The sequence below is a fragment of the Silurus meridionalis genome, chromosome 17, assembly GCF_014805685.1.
Source record: "Silurus meridionalis isolate SWU-2019-XX chromosome 17, ASM1480568v1, whole genome shotgun sequence".
Classification (NCBI taxonomy): domain Eukaryota; kingdom Metazoa; phylum Chordata; class Actinopteri; order Siluriformes; family Siluridae; genus Silurus; species Silurus meridionalis.
Window position 1 is genome coordinate 13,161,731 of NC_060900.1, and position 21,435 is coordinate 13,183,165.

The 21,435-nt window shown below is 37.3% G+C and overlaps 2 protein-coding genes across 3 annotated transcripts; both read right to left on the reverse strand.

Annotated features, from left to right (window-relative positions):
* Positions 1-4,007: 4,007 nt before the first annotated feature.
* Positions 4,008-6,052, reverse strand: gp1bb (glycoprotein Ib platelet subunit beta). Its single transcript, XM_046870971.1, is given in 3 exon segments — positions 4,008-4,290; positions 4,453-4,804; positions 5,913-6,052. Coding segments are annotated over 2 exon segments (624 nt in total). The 5' UTR covers positions 4,794-4,804; positions 5,913-6,052.
* A 126-nt stretch (positions 6,053-6,178) lies between these two features.
* On the reverse strand, positions 6,179-19,706 carry sept5a (septin 5a). 2 transcript variants are annotated; one of them, XM_046871431.1, is made up of 12 exons: positions 19,563-19,706; positions 19,380-19,390; positions 12,567-12,657; positions 12,344-12,430; positions 11,406-11,529; positions 10,423-10,557; positions 9,718-9,835; positions 9,495-9,596; positions 8,585-8,681; positions 7,506-7,641; positions 6,905-7,007; positions 6,179-6,802 (listed from the first exon to the last, which is right to left on the reverse strand). In XM_046871431.1, exons 1-12 carry the CDS (start codon positions 19,603-19,605, stop codon positions 6,740-6,742), a joined length of 1,110 nt encoding a protein of 369 aa, XP_046727387.1. In that variant the 5' UTR covers positions 19,606-19,706; the 3' UTR covers positions 6,179-6,739. The 2 variants fall into 2 exon arrangements, with proteins under 2 accessions (XP_046727387.1, XP_046727386.1); XM_046871430.1 differs by lacking the exons at positions 19,380-19,390; positions 19,563-19,706 and adding an exon at positions 13,450-13,970.
* Positions 19,707-21,435: the final 1,729 nt, after the last annotated feature.

The following is a 21,435-nucleotide window of genomic DNA, read 5'->3' on the forward strand; positions in this document are numbered from 1 at the left end:
TCATTTATGCAATATTTAAAGCAAAAAATTAGGCTCCAAGATGATGTGGCATCATACGACAAGTAAAAATAAAAAATGTATAGTATTTTTGAGAACAGACTATTTTTCGACTTTTGTGACAAAACATTGTACCTGGCCGAACCGGTAATATGCGGACAAGCACGTCATCTGTGCCGCCACCTTGGACCGGAAGACTTGTCTGTTTGAATACCTTTATTAACTTTAATTTTTATTAGTTATCAGTTGAAATCATTAAAATCCCAGAATTTGAATTTATTGATAACTGACACCTCACAAAAGAGATCTAAATTATCAGAATCACTGACGTATATTTTAATATATTTCTGTCCATGAATATGTATTTGATTATTCCCAATAGTCTATTTCCTTAATTTCATGGCGTATCTCCCCGTATGTGCTGCTTTAGGGAACAGCATACGTGAGTGTAGTTTAGGGTTCCATCCAATCAGATTTCAGCCATCACATAACCAGGATCAAAGGTATCTGCCTTGAGCCCTTCAGAATCAGCACCTGCGGGTGACTGTAGCATTAAATGCATATTGCTTGAAGCTGTTGCTTTAACCAATCAGATTGCTGATTTCAGGGCCCTCTATCAGACGTACAAACATGTAATTTTCACGTCTTTTGATTGTTTGCATCTGATCACCATCACTGCACACCTCAACATCATTTATCTGTAATAAATAGACATTTAGTGCTACCCAGATTTATATGGGTTTCCTCTTGAGTCTGGTTCCTCTCAAAGTTTCTTCCTTATGCCATCTCAGGGAGTTTTGCCTTGCCACAGTCGCCATCGGCTTGCTCATCAGGGACAAACTTACATTTATAAAGAACAATCTTCAATCAATCTTTATCACTGCATTATCTGTGTTTTAAAATGAATTGAATTGAATTGTCAGTGGGCGCACTAGTCACAGTTTGCAAACCACCTCTGTAGAAAACTCAGATATATTCATGTGGATTTAATATTATTATTATTATTATTATTATTATTATTATTATTCCTTGATTGTTGGCAGAAAATATTAAATTAATTTGGTTACAGATAAACCTACAAGGGCATTTACAAAATGAACTTTTCAAGAAAAGCATGAGGAACTGTCAGCCAAAACAGTTCAAAACAATTGTTAAGGATTTTCATAAACTATTTTTTACTTTTGCATTTTCTTTCTTTCTTAGGTAGGTGGTAGCACAATGGTTAGCGCTCTGGGTTACTGATCATAAAATTGGGGTTTCACCAAGCTGCAACTATCAGGGCCCCTGAGCAAGGCCATCACCCTCTGTGCTCCAGGGGTACTGTAACATTGCTGACCCTGTGCTTTGACACACTGGATGTGCAAAGAAAGAATTTCACTGTGCTGTAAAAGCATAAAACACACAATATATATAGAGTATATATTAGTGGCGGGCGGGTCAGGGCCAGCAAGCCATCTCTGCTGGTCTTAACACTATCAGAAGCACTGAGCTACATTTACAACATATATTCTAATATTTGTTCCATGAAATTGTATTAATTTATTCCCAACAATTTATTATCTTCATTTTATGGCGTTTCTCTTGGCTGCAATGCTTCCAGTACATGTATGTGGATGTAACATTTTTTGTCCAATCAGATTTCAGCCTCTATGTGCTGCCATGTCAATCTAATCTGCCCAGGGCCTTCAAAGTCTGTTCTGCTGGCTCTTTTACCTTAGTCTGTTTTACCTCAGTCTCTTTTAGCAATGGGTCTTTTTCTTTTTCACCTCACAGGGCCAGCTAACTGGCCCAGAATAGCATCAGCATTTTTTTCATCTGATTGGTTGGTCAGAGAGAAACTGTTACGCCAAGTTCGACTGGCAAACACGTCTGTTGCGCTCTGCACACATTGGTACCACTGGCTTACAGCCTCTGAGGAGTGGAGCAAATTATGAGTCTGCATCTCTGGTGAATAGGTTGTATTTTATTTGAATTTTTTATGTTTTGTCATGTTATTTGACAAATATTGATTCTGATTCTTCAGATGATGTAGGTGGCACAGTTGCAGTTGTAGTGTAGAGGTTTGGAGCTTGCTTTAGTAAAATGGTATTCACCCCCATATGAAAATGCCTCTCTCTCTATAATGCCACACGTTGTTATATTGTGTTTTTGTATTGTATTGATGGTTTCTATAACTGCGACATGATAGTGGTGGTATTAAGAGGTTGGGTAAGTCCTCACTGAAGGCCCAGGTACCAAATGCATATATATATATATATATATATATATATATATATATATATATATATATATATATATATATATATATATATATATATATATATATATATATATCCTATAATTCTGCAAAAAAAAGGCAGATTTTTATTACAATCAATTTAATCAGTTTTTTTATCATTTGCATTACTTTAATTCTTTATCATCTAACTTCAGACTAAAACCAGGAAAAAAAAATAGGATACTAAATGAGTCAAACAAGTTCAAGTTCCTTATACACTATATGGACAAAAGTATTGGGAAACCTGACTTTTATAATTATATGTGCTTCCTTTCCTGAAACTGTTATAACAAAGTTATAGGCACACAATTATACAGAAGGTCTTTGGAGGTGGTAGCATTAAATTTACCCCTTTACTTAAACTAGGCGACCCAAACCTGCTCCAGCTAAACAAATTCCCTGCTATAGAGCTCTGACCTCAGCCTGTACTGAACACCTTTTTGGATGGATTGGAACACAGACTGCACCCCAGACCCCCGCACGGTACATTAGTACCTAACTTTACTAACACACTCGTGTCTGAATGAGCACAAATCTCTACAAACACACAAAAAAAACTAATAGAACATCTTTCCAGAATAATGCAGGTTATTATAACAGCAAACAAAAACTAAATGTGGAATGGGTTGTTTGAAAAACACATATGAACTATACACAAACTTTTGTCCTATTGTGTATTAAAACAAATAAGTACAGCACTCTGCTCTGTCCTTTGTAGGTTTGTAAAAGATTATGTTATTAAAGGGATTATAAATTAGGGAGAAAATGAACCAGAAATAAAATAGATCTCTTTAAACCTATGTGCGGTAGGTAAAGGCAACACATGCATTCACACAGAAAATATATATTTCAAAATAAAGCTTTTTTTTTTAGGAGTTTCCTTTGGAAATATATTTAATAAAAAACATACAGTAAATTGCAGTGTGAACGCAAACAGGCAGCTGTGTTACCCGCATTGTACTGGAGCTAAAGCCTTGTTATCCTGGTAAGTGATGCCCAATATTAGTCTGAACAAGTATGGATAACAACACTTTATATGTTGCTTTTCTGTTGGGTATTTCTAATGATATGCCTTGGGGGAAAACCAGGTTTAATGTTGAATAGTAAATGTTTTGACAGTGCTAGGTGGTCAGTTAATGGTAGGCAAATATATTGTTGATCAAGTTCACAAACGTTTTATTTCAATGATGTTGTCATAGTGGAGCTGGTCTTTGTTGAGTCTGATAGAGTGGCACAATCGCTTCCCTAATGTAAAATACATTTATTTAAGCATTTTCCTGCCTATATGAACAGCTTTTTACAGATGCCAGAATGACTTAAAATTCATTTTAGTTCTGAGTACATAGGATAGGATTAACCAGTATTATTAGTGGACAAATTTAAAAGCATTATGAGACTAATATTTTGACGATTTTGGCATGCGCAGATCTTACAAATGTAAAAAAAAAAAAAAATACATTTAAAAAAAAAATAGAAAAAATGTAAGACCACGTTAATTACTAACGTTGAGTCAGATCAGAGTACATTTTCAGCATGTTCAGAAACTGTAGTCTCCCGATTGTGTTGCTTTAATTCCTCAGACTTCTCACGGCTCATATGGCATCCCTACACCTGAGTGAATAAAGTTATTTTTGTTCCCTTACCTAGCAACAAGGGTAATAGTGAAAAATGTTGTGGAGGGCAAGTTAAAACAGTAGTGAAACAAAGCCAGTGTGGTGTGAATGGAGGTTCCTCAGCTTTTCACACAGGGAGCTGTTGTTTGCTGATGGTCTCAGCTATGAAAACTTTCTGCAGCTGCTCGCTGGGCATCAATGCTCAGCTGACTAAAACGTCGGAGAAAGTAGACCACTGCAGCGAGGAGGCTTGCTTGCACCACTATAAAGGCAAACAAGCTGATCTGTGAGAACAAGGCCAGATTACACAGCCAGTAATTACAGGAGTTAAGCACTTCCTCCTCCGATAGGTAGGCCACCAGTCTCCCCTGCAGGTCAGGAGGAAAAGCGCAGCTCACATTTCTGGAAGAAGACAGAGAAATAATGGAGAGATTTAAAATTTACAGCTGAAGCCTATAATGGAATGGAACGACAATTCCTTTACATACGATAGACCTTTACATAATTCCATATAATGGTTTATATATATATATATAATTTTGGAAAATCTTTTGTAGCACTTGCCTTATTAAAGCATCATTTTTCTGTTTTAATAGCCATCCCCTCAGATAGAGAACAGCACAATCACACGCCCACGGGTTCCCATGCAGCGTGACCAGCTGCAGCGCTTGCAGGTCATCCAGCAGTCCTGGGGGCAATGCTGTGAGGTGATTATCATGGAGTTGAATCTCAGTGGTGCTCAATGGAAAAGATGAAGGCATTGTGGTCGTGGTGAGTCCACGACCGCTACAGTCGACTACACCAGCAGTGCAGAAACAGCTCTGTGGACATACAACCTCAGCTTCGCCAACATCAGCTCCCAGCACACAGATGAGAAGCAGTAGGGTAATAAACACACACTTCATTTCAGCACACACTGCATGGGAGAAAGAAAGGACAGAAAACTGATTGTTAGAGAAGTGATTCTGAACAGTTTTACCATCATCACTGCACATTTTCTTAGTAGAGCAAGAAAGAAATCAGGTTCTTGGGAATAGTACTTGTTCTAATATACTTGGAAAAGAGGAAATACATCCAGCATGAGAAGCAAAGATAAAGAGCAGGAAGTAGGAGACAAGCAGAAGAATGAATGATGTAGCAAAAAATTCTGTGCATTTTTTCTCCGTATGTGTGTTTCGGATAGCTATAGTGAATTGATGTTAGCATGACCAGTGTGTTAAACTGAAGAGACGACGATGACAAGGCTCATGTTCAAATTATGGTTCATGAGATTATGAGTTTGTGAGATGGAGGCTGATGTGGACATTAGTGATTATCAGCGGAAAATCTTTTAGTAACATTGCTTATAAGTAGATGCGATGAGTGGAATTAGGTGTCAAAATGGGCATCTTTTAGTTCAATTTGTGCAAAATCCACATTTAAAAAATGTTATACACACACACACACACACACACACACACACACACACACAAATTATATATACATATACTGTATGTATATATATATATATATATATATATATATATATATATATATATATATACACACAGTATATGTATATATATAATTTGTGTGTGTGTGTGTGTGTGTGTGTATATATATATATATACATATACATTTATATACATTTAATTTATTTAATTTATATCTTTCTTATAGGTATTGGAGTTATCACAAAATATTTAGTTTTCAGAGTTTCAGAAATGTGGGGGAAACAACATGGAAAAGACATTTTAGTTCAGATAAAATATTTATAAAAAAACACTTTCCCAAACTGCCATACATAGGCTTTAAAATTAATAATAAAAAAAACCCATGAATGTTGTGTTTTAAATAGCAATACAGGATCTCATGACTGTAGCAAGTTCAGCACTATTAAAGCAGTTAATAAACCTAGCCTTAATGGAAAAAAAGCTATTTTTTAAAAATATAGAATAAATACAACAATATAATACTTTATTGAAACATAATATAGAACATACAGGTGCGAGATTATGCGAAAAATAATAAGGGGTGCGTCTTACCAGAATATACAGTAAATGTCTTCTTGGTGTAACAGGGGCCCTTTAGAGGGACAGTGTTTGATCCTGCAATAACAGCAGTGTTCTAGAGACACAGCTGGGCCACACTGATAAAGTTATCCACATACACATGCACACATACACTTATACTAGCTCCGCCCCCTTGGGAATATCATACAGGAAGTACTTTTGATGCTGAAATATGAAACATTTTAAAATATATTGTTTGAAGGGTTTTAAAAAAAAGAAAACGAAACCGACACAATCAGTCTGAATTAAGCATATTTATTTATAACAGTAACCTGCATCGAAACTCCACACTCACCGAGAGCGAGCACTATAAAAAAATCCTCGTCTGCAGTTAAGGAAAAAGTATACTTTCAAATACACATTCATCCTTACACACACGCGCACACACACGACAGCCAGAGCCCAGATTCAAACCAACAGGCTAAAATGGCATTACAAAACAACTGATGCACATTCTAGCTAAGCATTAAAAATTCAAAACATATAAATTAGATACATCTAAATGTAGGTTTCATTTAAATTAATTATATATAATATCCATGTTAGCTATACTCACACAGCCATAAACACAAGACATATTAAACAGATGCTTCACATTTGTACTCGGTAGGCAAGAGCTCCAAAGCACCAAGCAAACTGTTCTGCAAATATACAGTATAAGTTGGCAGCGAGAGCATCACTGTCTGTAGGATCTGCCATAATAAGAATACGTACATGTCATTTGTTATCACGTATGTGATAGAATATAGTATGAGATGTGAAGTGATTTTACTCTACAAGTGCATGTTTGTGTGTGATCATCACTGGTCTTTTTCGTGCATCTGCTGTTGCATCTTCTGCAGCATCTCCTGCATTCTTTTTAGCTGCACACACACACACACACACACACACACACACACACGAACAGTAGGATTACGGTGCTGTCTACACATCAGTTCAGTTTATCATCAATGTTTAAGGCTCACCTCTTCATCCTTCATCTTGATAAGTCGCTCTGTTTCCGCGTCCGGAGTGGGCAATGGCAGAATAGGAATAGGACTGTCCACGCGGTTGTCCTGTGCAAGTTTACTGCAACACACACACATACACATTCAGACCAAACCCCACTTTATTCAGTACCTTCCAGAAAACAAACTATATCAATGAAATGCTGCATGGCATAGTGTTGTTTTTTTTCTCTTCTCAACAAATGATTTTTCTTCTAACAAAAATTTGGTCATTAGAACATTGCTGATGAAAAGGGACTTTATACAAGGAAATGTTTTAAATTATGCCACTGGACCAGTGATACTTTATTTGGACTGTTTTGTCGCTCGTGGTTTAGGGGCTCATGTGAAGATTGACAGCATTATGAATTCTACTAAGGAGCAGAATATTTCTGCATAAACGTGCCTCCAGGCTCTATTCTCTCAGGCATTACAAAATTGATTGTTAAGATTTACATGTAACTGAAGTAAACTAATAGAAAGGGTATTAAGGAACTGGAGTGAGAAATGTAAGAATAGCCTTCCATAACACAAACACACACATATACAAACACACAATTAAACAAAAAAACAAACAGACCTGGTCATCTCCTGTATACACTGGGCTCTGTAGTTCTCGTAGTGTACATCACAAGTAACATCTTTCAGGTCGTGCATGTGAGAGCGAATCAGCATGTTCCTCAACTTCACAAAGTCACAGTGGGCCTGGTTCTCCACTACAGGAAACCCACAAAAACATGAATCAAATAGTCACCTGACATGATATACACACACACACACACACACACACACACACACACACACACACACACACACACACACACACACACACACATTAAAGAGCTTTTGCTTCAAAAAAGTACAGATACGTGTACACGAGTACACTTTTACACGTATCTGTACTTTTTTGAAGTATTTCCATTTGGGGAGACTTTTACTTTAACTTCACTACATTTCAAAGTCAAATATCTTTTTTTTAACTTCACAACGTTTTGTGAAATCAGTCAATCCTTTTTATTTATGAGCAATATTTAACTGGTCAAATCCACCAATCAGGGTAGAGCATGCGCTCTGTTTTGAACTTGTTTGGCGCTTGGTGGTTTCTACCTAACACCAACATACAGTTTAGCATCAGTTCAACAGCAAGAAAAACATTTAAGAGGAATAAATGGTTTAAGAAACTAACTGTAACTTGCCACAACACAATTGCATTATTTGCAGTTTGGTTTTCTTTTTGCTGAAAAGAAGGTTTTGGGCTCATAATAATTTGAATAGACATCAATCAGTGTTTTATTAATATTATTAATATCACTCCATTAATAGATTGGTGTGCTGAGAGTAACATTATAGTCTTTGGACATAAACTGAGTTGATTAAGAGAGTCTTGTGACAAAAATTGTAATAGGTACATTATAGCCATAATAAATAGTACTTTGGATACTTAAGTACATTTGAAGGCAAATACTTTTGTACTTTTACTCAAGTGGAGGAAGCACTTTTACTTTTGCTGGACTAAGATTTTACCAGGTGTATCTCTACATTATCTCAACTACATGGTTTGTGTACTTCATCCACCACTGCAAGTTTCTTTCCCAGATCATTCATTTCATAACATATTTCCCAGATTACCCTCTAACGAATTATAAACACACACCTCACCTTCGACAATACCCCAAGGGTAAAGGCGACCTCGCACTCTTTGACCTCTTGCTTCGACCACTGTGTTACTACCAATAACAGCAAAGGGAGTGCACTCCTATAACAAATACAAAAATATGCACACATGAAATTCATGATCAGAACTTTTAGAAACATACAGGAATATATAGGAATTTAAACGTCAGAAGGAAATCTTCAGGGTGATGTATTAAGCTTAATCTAATTTGTATGTATAAATAAAGAACATTTTGTAAGTCTAGTTTTTAATCTGAAATTTATAACATATTTTGCAAACTGTTGTGGAGCATCTTTTCCTGCCTCTCCATCATTTTACAAAACACACACTAGTCATTAATGCACATACTGAGTGATTAATTGACTCGAGTAAATTCGTGATATGCTTACAGCTTGTCATTCATATGTTTGACACAGATTTTAAGTAGGGCAAAAGGAGCAAATATGCAACTGTGAAATTAGTTAGGTGTAGAAATTGGGCTAAAAACAATTGCTGGCTAAGCACATTTTTCTGGGAACAAAGAGAGAAACATTTTACATGTTAATACAAAATGGAAAATATTATTTTATCTGAGTGTTTTGCAACTTGCTGTTCATAAACTCACCAATAAAGAATTTTACTGTTGGGAAAATTAAACATTTCTCCATGCTGCATTTGTTTTAGTTTTAACTTCTTACTCTAGTTCATCTTCTCTTTTTATCATTGGGTAAATATTGATTTTTAAGGATTTCTGCTTGCTCGCTACAAAGCTGTGTTTTATGTCTTAATGGGCATTGGTAGCTTTATATTCACGGTTAATTCACATTTGCTCACCACTGCTGACATGATGTACACACCCAATAAGTCTATAAACTGCTATTAGACTTAATAGAGCTTTATTAATTTGAATCTCACCTTCAGCTCCTTGTCCATCTGTTTAAACTCCTCATCCTCATCAGAGTCACACTCGGGAAACTGGTACACTTTAATTCCAAAGTGCTCGATCTCATCTCGTACCTGAGAGGACAAAAATTAAGTAAAGTGATAACTTGAGCATAGCAGGGCACACTGAAAAGGAAATCAGTGAACTAGCAGAATTTAATTGTAGTATGGATAAAATAAGATGTTGTGTTCTCACCCGGTCTTTTAGCTTCTTTATCTCACTTGGAGTGAGACAGTCCGCTTTGGCAATAAGAGGAATAATGTTCACCTTCTCATGCAGTGCTTTCATGAACTCCACATCCACTGGCCTTAAACTGAACACACACATCGACAGATCCTTTAATTCTCCAAGGACAACTCTGTACATATACTTTATAAAAGTTATGTTGACACAGACAACCATATCTTATTTGATAAATGAAATCCTCTTTTCCAATATTACAATAACCTCCACTCTTCCTGCAAGGCTTTACACTAGATTCTTCACTTGTTGTTTATAAGCGTTAGATGACAATATCTTGGGAGCGTTCAATTTCATGAAAGGTGGTCAGTGGGGTTGGGTTCAGTGATCTGGACAGGACAAATGAGTTCTTCCACTTAAACCTTAACAAACAATGTTTTGTAAAACTTTAAAAACATGTGCACACAGGGATTGTCATGCTGGAACAGGTTTGAGCCTTATTGAAGGGAAATTGTAATGCTACATCACAAAAAAACATCAATCATAATGTTGTGGCTTGCAGCACCAGTGTAGAAAAAAACAAGATATGGGTGTGATGGTCCAGTGTCCACGTTATTTCATGTAGTGTGTATACACACACACGCACACATGCACACACGCACACATGCACACACACAGACACAGACACACACACACACACACACACAGCGTGTTACACACCCATGTCCAAATGGCGGTATGAAATAAAGGCAGCAGTGGACTCGATTATCCAATATGTTCTTTCTGTTGAGTCCACTTTCATCCCTGAAATATTGCTCGAACTGCTGATCAATGTAGTCGGTGATGGGCTTCCAACTGGAAAAACACACACACACACACACACACACACACACACACACACACACATATATATATATATATATATATAAGGAGGGAAAATATCATACAGGCCAAAAATATTTATCCCCTTTCATGCAGGCACGTGCACACATATACATCAAAGGGGGCTTGAGCACCTGCCCTTTTTTTCCTCAAGAGAAAATACTATTATTTTTTCTGGGAATTTTTATTTTTTTAAATAAATGAATATATGTCTATATGTGTGCAAGTGTGTGTGTTTCTGTTTGTGCAAATTTACAGCTAATTGTCCTATATACAAAAGGCAAAATAAAAATAATTTGTCTTGATAATATCTATGACTCATGAGCTACTATGTAATAAGTTAGTTAAAGTTTAGCTAAGGCAATATATCATGGGCATACTTTTGGAGAAAAGACAGCTAAAAACACAAAACAATTGGGTGAGTGCAAGAAAATTCAAATACACTGGTAAGTAAGTCAGAGAAGTGTTAATATATTTAACTTTTTTTTTTTTATAAAGATGAGAAGTGCCCTTTTTTCATTTGAGCCCTTGCCCCTCAAAATGTCTGTGTGCGTCCCTGCTTTTAGGAGCATCTTTATACTGGTTAAAGTATACTAGCTGTATCCTGGGTGTAAGACAAACACACACCAGTCCATCACAGGGCCAGGCATACACATAGACATAGGCAGTTTAGCATTGCCAGTCTACCTACTGGCATGTTTTTTGTGGTGGTGTGAGGAGATTTAAGAATATGGAGAAAACCAGTGCAGACACAGGCAGAACATATGACATTTCACATGGTAACCTGAACTCAGGATTAAACTGATTTGTCAAGTTCTTACCACTCATTATTGTTAACAGCATCTCCAAACCCCGGTGTGTCTACAATCGTGAGTTTGAGTTTGACACCCTTCTCCTCAATATCAACAGTGTGTTTGGTGATCTCCACTGTCTGATTAATACGCTCTAAAAGAAATAGGAGAGAGAAAATATGAGTGCAGCAATTGCCTAATTATCAGAGCTCTTCAAAAGCTCTTCATAATCCTAAATCCCAATCCCTATATAAATGCATGTTACAGTAGAAATTCTAGTAAAGTCACTAACCAAAGTACTAACCAAATCTTATAAAGCACTGCTCATAATATACTTATTTATCTACAACCAAATATACCTACAGGTCAAAATGATATGATGAATGATGCACTAAATAAAATCATATCACAAATCACTATTGAACTACAGATCAGTATTTATCTTTGACTCTTTTGAAGTACCCTGATAATTTTTTTCCAATACATGGCTAGTCAAAACTGGCCTTCTCAGATTTTACCAATATCAGTATTAAGAGAGTTTTCATTTTACACATCCTGCATCTCCATCTTGAGAGCCAGTGCAACCAAGTACCGTTCATTATACATGTGCCCGCTTCGTTTCATTTACACTGAAACTAGGCAAGACAGTGTGCTGCATTGATTGCATTATAACATATTGTACTTTTTAAATTTGCTTTATTCTTTTTAGTATAAAGCAAACATTCAACAAAATAAAATTTATTTTAAATCTGAAAATAAATGCACTTTCCACATTTTCTGGATGAATTGTTTCCCCAATAACTTTTTAACTGCTCAAAAACATTTTTTTCAGGTTCTATATGACTACGAATCCGGTCATAAAAATCAGGAACGCAATTACAGGTGTGCTGTTTTATGAGTGAAAGTAAGTGACTGACATACTTATATATGATTTTATTAATTTACCCAATAAAATGGAAGGTTTTTACCTTCTGCATTTAGTAGTTTTCTGTCCTTGTAGAGGTCTGTGAGGAAAAGGCTGTTTACTAGAGTAGACTTGCCCAAGCCAGATTCACCTGACACACACACACACACACACACACACAGAATTCTTGTTATTGACAAATGTGAACATGCATGTACTTGCCATGTCTAACTGCAGGGGAAATGACAATTGACAGTGATGTCAGCCATTGGGACAGTTTTACTAACCTGCTACCATGAGTGTAAAATCAAAGCCTTTCTTTACAGACTTCCTGTGGACCTGGTTAGGGAGCGTCGCAAAGCCGACATACTGCTTATCCTGAGTGACACAATCATCAGAGACAGCAGTTATAAAAAATGAAACTGTCAAACACCACAGCTTGCAGAATTTATCATTCTGAACAATCTCAATCTCCAATGTGTTGCACACAAAAGCACAGAATAGTGCTGGACTGACAAAGTTGGCCTTCAGTTCATAAAGAGAAGAGCTCAACATGTCCATGCAGACAAAAGAAAAACGTGAAATCTAAAGAAATTGAAGGCATAGCTTTGCCAATAGTCAAGGCATCACAGTAGGAAGCAGACTTGCCGATTTTGCATGTTCACAGACACAAACACAAACACAACAACCTTCTATTGAATGTGGCTGAATGGCTCTTTCAAAAAACACTCCCAGACTGGCCAAACTGCTCTGTCTGCCAGCACTCCTCATAACTTGTAATAAACATTTCCGCTGTCTCTGTGGGCTACTGAAAAGTTCCCCACAGTGGCCCTGCATCTACTCCATCACTCTCTCTCTCTCTCTCTCTCTCTCTCTCACACACACACATTGCAAATCTGAATGCGAGAAGACTGAGAATAAGAGAAAGGGTCAAACTTATATGCACTACCATATCAGATATTGTATACATTTATATAAAACTGTGATATATATATCATACACAACTCTCAATTCACATTTTCCCTAGTGGAACATGAACAATATATAGTAATAAGCCCTGCTTATGATTTCTACTAAGTACAGAGTATATATTATTAAACTAAATTATATTACATAACATCAGAGACACACACACACACACACACACACACACACACACACACACACAACCTTCTGGCGAGTAGTCCTGCTTCGGGCACACAGCAATTTCTCCACCAGCTTCTCCTGTAGCATAATGGCATCCATCCCAGTCCGGCACCCTCAGCCCACGCGCCGCACAAAAAGTATGGGAAAGTCTCCAGAAGCTACTACACCTCTATCTCTCTTAGTCTTTTTAGTCCCACTATGTTCTTTTCTTTTCCCTTTTCTTCCCTTCCTTTCTGTACGTGGCCTCCGGCCTGCAGCACGTTTTGCTTGTTTAGACAAGCAGGCGACAAAGATTCTCATGTACAACTCTGAGAAAGCACACAGACCAAAGGAAAAGAAGACGAGAAAATGAGAGAGAAAAGGGGCAGAGAAAGGTAGAGAAGGCAAGGAAGCAATTTAACCAAAGGAAAGGGGAGGGGTAAAAACGGGAATAAAGAACACTCATTCATCCATCGTTCATTCCTCCCCCTCGTTTTTTTCCCCCAGAGTGGATAAACAGAGTGGAAGTGAGGTGCAGTGAACCCTGGTGCTGTGCCTAACCACATTCAGTAAAACTGGAGTCACGCCCTTCCTGTCAGTCCTGCTCTACCACACAGATTTCAGACACATGAACACACAAACCAGCACAATGAACACTGATGCAAATGCTCTTTTTTCATCTTTTTTCATCTTGGATCAAAAGTAGTAGCAGTTTAACACTGCTTTAATTTGTATTATGTTAAGGAAAGAACACAGTAATGCTCACCTACAAGACAACTTGGTTCTCTTACTGCTAAAGTTGGGATGCAGTTTCGATTGAAGGCTGGAAATGGATGTTGAAGGAGTGCAGTACACTTGTATACCGAAAGATGGCACTTTTGTCATTAAAGTCATCAAGGCAGATGCCCATTAATGCTTCTGGTCTAAAACTCAAGAGCATACTGTACTTGTGCATTTTTTCATATGATGTCTTTTTAATATCTCTTCTCAACCATACTCAAAATTCTGAATCATATGTGCAATTTCCAGAGGAAATAAATTCAACTTGTTTCCAGTATTTGAGAAAAGAATGAAGGTTTTTGACACAATAGTCAACTTTAAAGGCTTTTTTATGTCCTTGTTTAAAAATCTATAAATAAAGCTTTATAGAAGGATTGCATGGTAGTGCAGTGGGTCATGTGCAACACCTCACAGCTCCAGACTGCTGTCAGTGTGAAGTTTCAGTGTCTGCATTGGTTTCCTCCCATCTCTTTAAAAATATGCATATGGAGGATTCTTAAACATAGCTATTCTTAATTACCCCTAGGTTTAAATGTGTGCACATGAAAGCCTACAATAGATTGAAATGCCATTCAGGGTATGTTGAAAGGAGGCCTTTAAATCTACCACAATACTGGCAGTTACTGAAGATGAACAAATAAACTACAAAAAAAACCCATATTGTAAATATGTTTAACATAAGACGAGTTTGCACTTTGATTGAGTAGTGTTATATAGTAAATGGTTTAGATTTAGAGCTTAATTTGCATCTACAAGAAATAATGATTATTGATTTCCCATAAACTGTCCTTATTAGTATTATTTTTTTTTTAGATTGACAGGTGTTATAGATGAAATGGACAGAGATAAGTTTGGAAAGCACAATTGTATGCAGTGTAAATAAAAGCACAGGACAACATGTTATGTCACCTGGCATGAGCTACTGAGCAACAAACAAGCAATACGCACATGGAGAAGGCCGTGTGTAACACTGTCGACTGTAAGTGGCGTTCTGTTGCTGAGTCTGAAAATGAGGTAAATGATGTAAATGTTATGGCCTGGACAACTTACAAATCCCTACTCAATCTAAAACCTAGTTCATTACCCAGTGCTCTCTATCACCATGATCACAACACCAACTGGTTGAATGTCTTTTGAAAAAAGTAGTGTTGATCCCACCTTATATAAAACACATATTAATATGCTCATTTAAGCTTTTTCTTCAAGGCCATTTTCCATAAAGGAAGAAATCAAGCTATCAGAGTAATAATGCGAAGACAATCACTGTACAGGCCTTTAACAGATTTTGCATGTTGATGCACAGTTAATTATTCAAATTGGATGAATTAAAAGGATGTGAGATGTAGAAGCCAGAAAGATTTAAACTGTGTGAAAGACAGACAACAGAGAGATTATCTGCATTTGAAATGTCTGGGATTATATATATCTTTCAGGAGGAGTGAAATGTTTTGAAGATGGCTTGAATACATCACTACTTTGACCTTAAGAGAGCATTTTTGCTAATTTTTATTAAAGAACATTACTCTGTGTGTGTTTGTGTGTTTTGTGTGTAATATACAGAATAGGCTGAGATGGGAAAATAGCCTAAATGTTGATCAATGCATTTAGAAAGTCTCCAGCTGCTCCTTAAAATATGTGTGTGTGTGTGTGTGTGTGTGTGTGTATGTGTGTGTGTGTGTGTGTGTGTGTGTGTGTGTGTAATTGTAATTGGGTAATGCTGGGGGTTGTAAGGGTGTGTTGGTAGCCTGTAAAGCTAACCTACTTCATGGACCTGGACTTAAAAGTAACTATTATCCCTCTATCCCACCCACACACCATCTCTAAAGCTTCACAACATCTTGAAGTGTGGCCATTACCCATGCATAGGTTACAGGGGTCTGTGATGCTTTTGTTGCTATTTTGCCACTGGAGGAATTAAACGTAAACGAGACGATGAGTGAATCGGGAGGAGGAGGAGGCGGAGGTCTTGAAAAGATGAAAACAGATGTCCCAGAATAGCACAATAGCCTTTGGTCAGTCCCCCCCTAGCATACACTCCTTCTCACACTGCCCAGCTGCCATTCTCACACACCACCTGGGGTCTCAGTCACACATCCACACACATCCACAAGCACACTTTTGGTTTGGTGCCAAGCACAAAAATATATACAGATCTTATTTGGATAAAGAATGTAAGAACTATTTTCATGAAACTCATTCGCATAGAAAGGAATGAAATTATTAGCAAGTGTGATTTTATCATTCCTCAAACACAGTCAATCAGCCAAATGGGGTTTTAAACTATTTGCAGATATTTTTACTATTTTAAATTTTAAAATAGTTCTGTTGGCAGTTTAATTTTAGAAAAAAAATGAATACTTACTTAAATAATTACTTTTAGAAATTCCTTTTTTTTTTTTTTTTTTATAAATAAAGATGTTTAAAATTCCTAAGGTTGATTTTTGTATTGTATAAAAAATCTTTAAAAAAGGAAATATTATATAAACATGAATATGTTCAAGATATTTCACATTTTATTTGCATTTTGATGTCTACCTCACTTAAACTTTACCAGTGTATTTCTGTCTAAAATGTAATAGTTGCTCTAAAACGGCAACTATTACACATGTTATTATTACATGTTAATTAAATGATCTATAAGCATTTCTTGTGCAAGACCTAATGGAAAAATCAGCAGATGAAATTTAGAAAATCAAGAAGACAACGAGAAAGAAAACAAATGTAGAGGAGTCAAAGATGTTTCTCTGCTAATAACATTACAATTATCTACTTTCTATGATTATATGTGGATGGACGGAGTTATCTATAACATCAGGGATAAATCACAACCAATGGTCTGTACTCTACTGTATGTGAAGCCACTGCAGAAAGTCATAAAGGGCCTTTCAGATACCCATGCAAGACTCACAAGCAATAAGTGCCAACTTCCTGAACTGAATAAACACACACACACACACACACACACACACACACACACACACACACACCAATAGTGACACAAAATTACACAAAACTCCTACCCATCTGCCATGCTCCCACATTATGAGTCTAAACATAGTATGTGTACATTAAACACACAAATGCCTGTGTGTACTTTCTCAGTGTTGAAGTGAAGAGAGAAGAGGAAAAGAAAGGAGAGGAGAGAGGAGAAGAGAAGAGAAGAGAAGAGAAGAAAAGAGAAGAGAAGAAAAGAGAAAGAAGAGAAGAGAAGAGAAGAGAAGAGAAGAGAAGAAAGAAGAGGAAAGAAGAGGAGAGAAGAGAAGAAGAGAGTAAAAGAGAGAAATGGCAGAGAGTAGAAAGAAAAAGAGAGGTGAGTAGAGGAGAAAAGAGCATATGGCTGAGTCAGAGCCATCTCAGGTAGGTGTTATGTTGTGGGACATGTGTGTTTTGCAAATACACCACCCGAAAAAGCCGTAGAACGATATACTAGTGTACAAGTGTCGACATAAATAAATAAAATAAAGAATGAAATTAAAATAAAATAAAGCACAGCTCTTCTATACCATTTAATAGTTTGTAAGTTTTCTCGGTTTATAATTGATGTTTTCTGCCATCAATAATTTGTAATGTTATTTATGTCATCTGGCGAAGCTAAAAAAATCCGTACTCTATTATTAGCATTTAGTATTAGTACTGTACACAAGTTTACAGTGAATCCAGATTCCATCCTGGGAATAGGTCATAAATACATACAAAACAAAATACAATACATACAAAAACCCAAGATCAGAATTGATCTGGTGACCCTGGAGTCATGAGACAGCAACTTTACCCACTGCACCAGTTGTGGTTGTATGATGATGCGTACTCAGCATGGGCAGTGCTGCCCTGTAGAGCTAACCAATAAATGTGCCGATCACACATGTCCAGTGCTGATGAGCACTACAGCAATGCTAATGTGACCTTTTCAAAATACACTATCGGTCTTCAACTTCACTGACAAGAATTAAACACGCACACAATTACACATGTGTACTGACCTTTTTTCGAGGAACATCCTAAATAGCAGAAAGACTTGGCAACTTATCAAGCTATCTATCTATCTTCTACTGAACATAACTGCTTCTTCGAGTGGTCTCTGAGGTCTACCCACAATTGGTATTAAACCCATGGCTTGCTGTTAGTAATATAAAGCAGTGTAGAAAAAGAAGAGAGGAAGAGACAGAGAGCGCAGGAGTAATGGAGAGATGCATGAGTGTGTAAGTGGGTGGATTGTGTTGCATTGCTGACTGTGTGTGGGTTTGGAAGTGTGACCCTGGACGGCTCAGTGCTCATATGAGATGAGCGTCTGTGTGTGAACATTGAAGTATCAGAGAAACATCATATTCAAACCAGCTGAATCTGAAAGCCTCCTTTTCCTGCACCCACCACCTTCCTCCTCTCTCTAAATGAATCTTTGACATGGCATACATGCTCGAGTTAGAAAAGCACGATTGAAGCACCAAAGGCTGCGCATTTTAGAACATATGAGAACCCATGGACACACACATGCACACACACATCAAGTAACCATGAATTGAGAAAATCCACTGTGTCCCAATTCAGTCTTCTCAATCCTGCTATGATGAGGAGATTGTGGACAGAAATACTGTATGTGCGTGCTCCTGATGATCCTGTTTTAATATGCTGTAAAATTTTACACTTGGACACGATGCAGTATCATCACACGCTTTTGACAGAGCAGAAGGAAGTCGCAGAGCCTCCTTCTTTCCTCCGTCGCCATGGTGACGGTGCTCCGAGCGCTTTGGCACGACGATAAGATTCTCAGATATCCTCAGCCTCATCCTGGAGCGCGTGCGCGCCACTGCAGCGGAAAAACCACGGTGCCATGCACCTTGTACGGCATCTACTCCTGCTAGCACACGGTGACATTTAATAACACTCCAGATCCATGTGATGGATCCAGGCTGAGTGATGTACGCGCTGCTAGGCTAATCAGGCTAAATGACACGATGCGCCAAACGTGATGCGCAACGGAACTGGCCGAGCTGCGCATCCATCTGATCAAACAAGCCAAAGCCTCGGCTCTTTTAATGCAAGAAAACCGAATCAACCCCCAGATCCGGTTATTATCATATGTCAAGAATGAATCGATCATGTGAGACTTATTCAAACTGAATTATATCAAATCATTCCGAATGAGAACAGTGTATGATCCGGGGAATAAAGATGCGCAAAGAAAGGCATCGTGTTACCTCGCTATCCTCTGAGAGATCAGTGCAGCACCATAATCATCATCATCACCATCACCATCATGGTATCAGGTGCAGGGGCGCAGGCGACGGTCAAGAATTCATGGAGAAAAAACAACAACAGTTAATTCATTAAAGCAAACTGAGATAATAGGAAAATATGAAAAGGCTGAAGTGGGTCATTACCGCTTTTAAGAAACCGGCTCCTGTACCGCATGTTCGCTGTCATCTTCCTCTCTTCCTCTCTCTCTCTCTCTCTCTCTCTCTCCGCTGGCCAGCTTCAGATGCTCCGCGCTCAGGCCGGGCTGCTCTTCCCCTCTGGGAATCCCACACGGGGGCGTGTCCTGCTGCGTCACTCAAACTCCTCCCACTGGAGATTCAGCCAATCACGGCCACAGCCACAATGACGGCAGAAAGTGCAGCTAACTTTTGTTTATTGGATTTGCATAATATACTAGTGTTATACATTAATTTAATTATTGATTAAATGATTACTGAAAATGTAACTCAGCTCACATTAAAGAATCAGTGCTTACTTTATTTATAGATGACTGAAACAAATGTGGGAAATTGGCACAGGTGGAAATAGTAACTTTTATAACAAACAAATCAACCAATAAACAATACCATACAATCAATAAAATGGAAATAAAATGAAAAATGGTTTATTCCTTTGGTGATTTGGTGATTAAATAAAATGATAAAATAATAATAGACGCTGCTTTATGATGTCTGTTGCTGTACATTTCTCCATCTAGGTTTTCGGCCCACCAGGAGAACTTTTAATGGATTTCAATGTTTGAATGTTATGGATGATTAGAGTAACAATTTAGATTATGCTGTTTTTTCACTTTCAACAGGGAGAACAGAAACATAACATGACAACCAGTCAGTGCTTCAAGTCTCTCTCAGACAAGTTATACAAGTTCCTCCAACAAATTCTATAGATACAGTTTCGGCTGGTGCAGTCTACCCCCAGTGTTTATTGTTCTGTCTTTATAATCCTTTACGACTGAATTTTCTCTCTCTCTCTCTCTCTCTCTCTCTCTCTCTCTCTCTCTCTCTCTCTCTATATATATATATATATATATATATATATATATATATATATATAAAGAGATGTTTAGGATGAAGCTCTAAATGTTATGTCATTAACACCATTTAATTTCCATGATCGAGTAACAGGCCAACGTTTATCAGATTTTGTATTTATTCTCAAATAATTCCCATTCACAACATTCTTGATTGCTAACCATCATCGCAATTGTTTCTCCTGTCATGTTACATCTCTTGCAGCTTGTCTTTCCTTCTCTTGGCTTGTGTTTAGTGAATCACTGAGTTATTGTAAATCAGAGTTAAATAAATAAATTATTTTGAGAATCCAAATCTTTGGTTGAACAATCAAATTCCTCTCATCTGACTGGCTTTTAGTAGAGCTGCTGGCTCTTGTAGATCCATACGTCTTGTCTATCTCATCATTTTCTACATCTTTGTACAAACCGGGAATACAGAATTTAGTTCTGATCAAATTTAGGCACATTTATATCAAAACAATCGATTACCACTGCAACTACTGATTATAACAAAATAGCAAAGAACATAAAGAATTGTCAGTAATGTTCTCTCACTCTCTAACACACTTTTATTCATACATGCTCCTCATTTACTGTCAGGTTTCTTAAAGTCTCTTACTTTTTCACATTTTCATAATAAGCTTCTATTAGTTTTAGCTTCTCTGGTAAATGGGAAGACGCTGATAGACAGCAGCCATTTAAAGACATCTGGACGTAGAAATAAAGTTACTCAGAAGCATCAGCAAGGAAAAACTCCTCAGAGGATCCAGACTCAAAAGGGAACCCATTCTTTATTGTGCAACACTGGGTGGTTGGATTATAAATCATTACTCTATTCAGTCATGGTACAGACACAGGATGAAGAAAAAGCAGTGTTAAAGGTTTAGGTCAAACCATCCCAGATTACCAAAACACTCTCTTTGAATTGACCTGTCAGATCAGTACCTAACTATAAAGATATGCAACAAAATACTTTTCATGTCTTT

Coding starts and splice junctions, on each gene's coding strand:
- sept5a (XM_046871430.1), bottom strand. CDS start 13,524: ATGGATGCCATTATGCTACAGGAGAAGCTGGTGGAGAAATTGCTGTGT. Junction 12,431..12,566: donor TTTTACACTCATGGTAGCAG/GTTAGTAAAACT, acceptor TGTGTGTGTCAG/GTGAATCTGGCTTGGGCAAG. Junction 9,836..10,422: donor ATACCGCCATTTGGACATGG/GTGTGTAACACG, acceptor GTGTGTGTTCAG/TTTAAGGCCAGTGGATGTGG.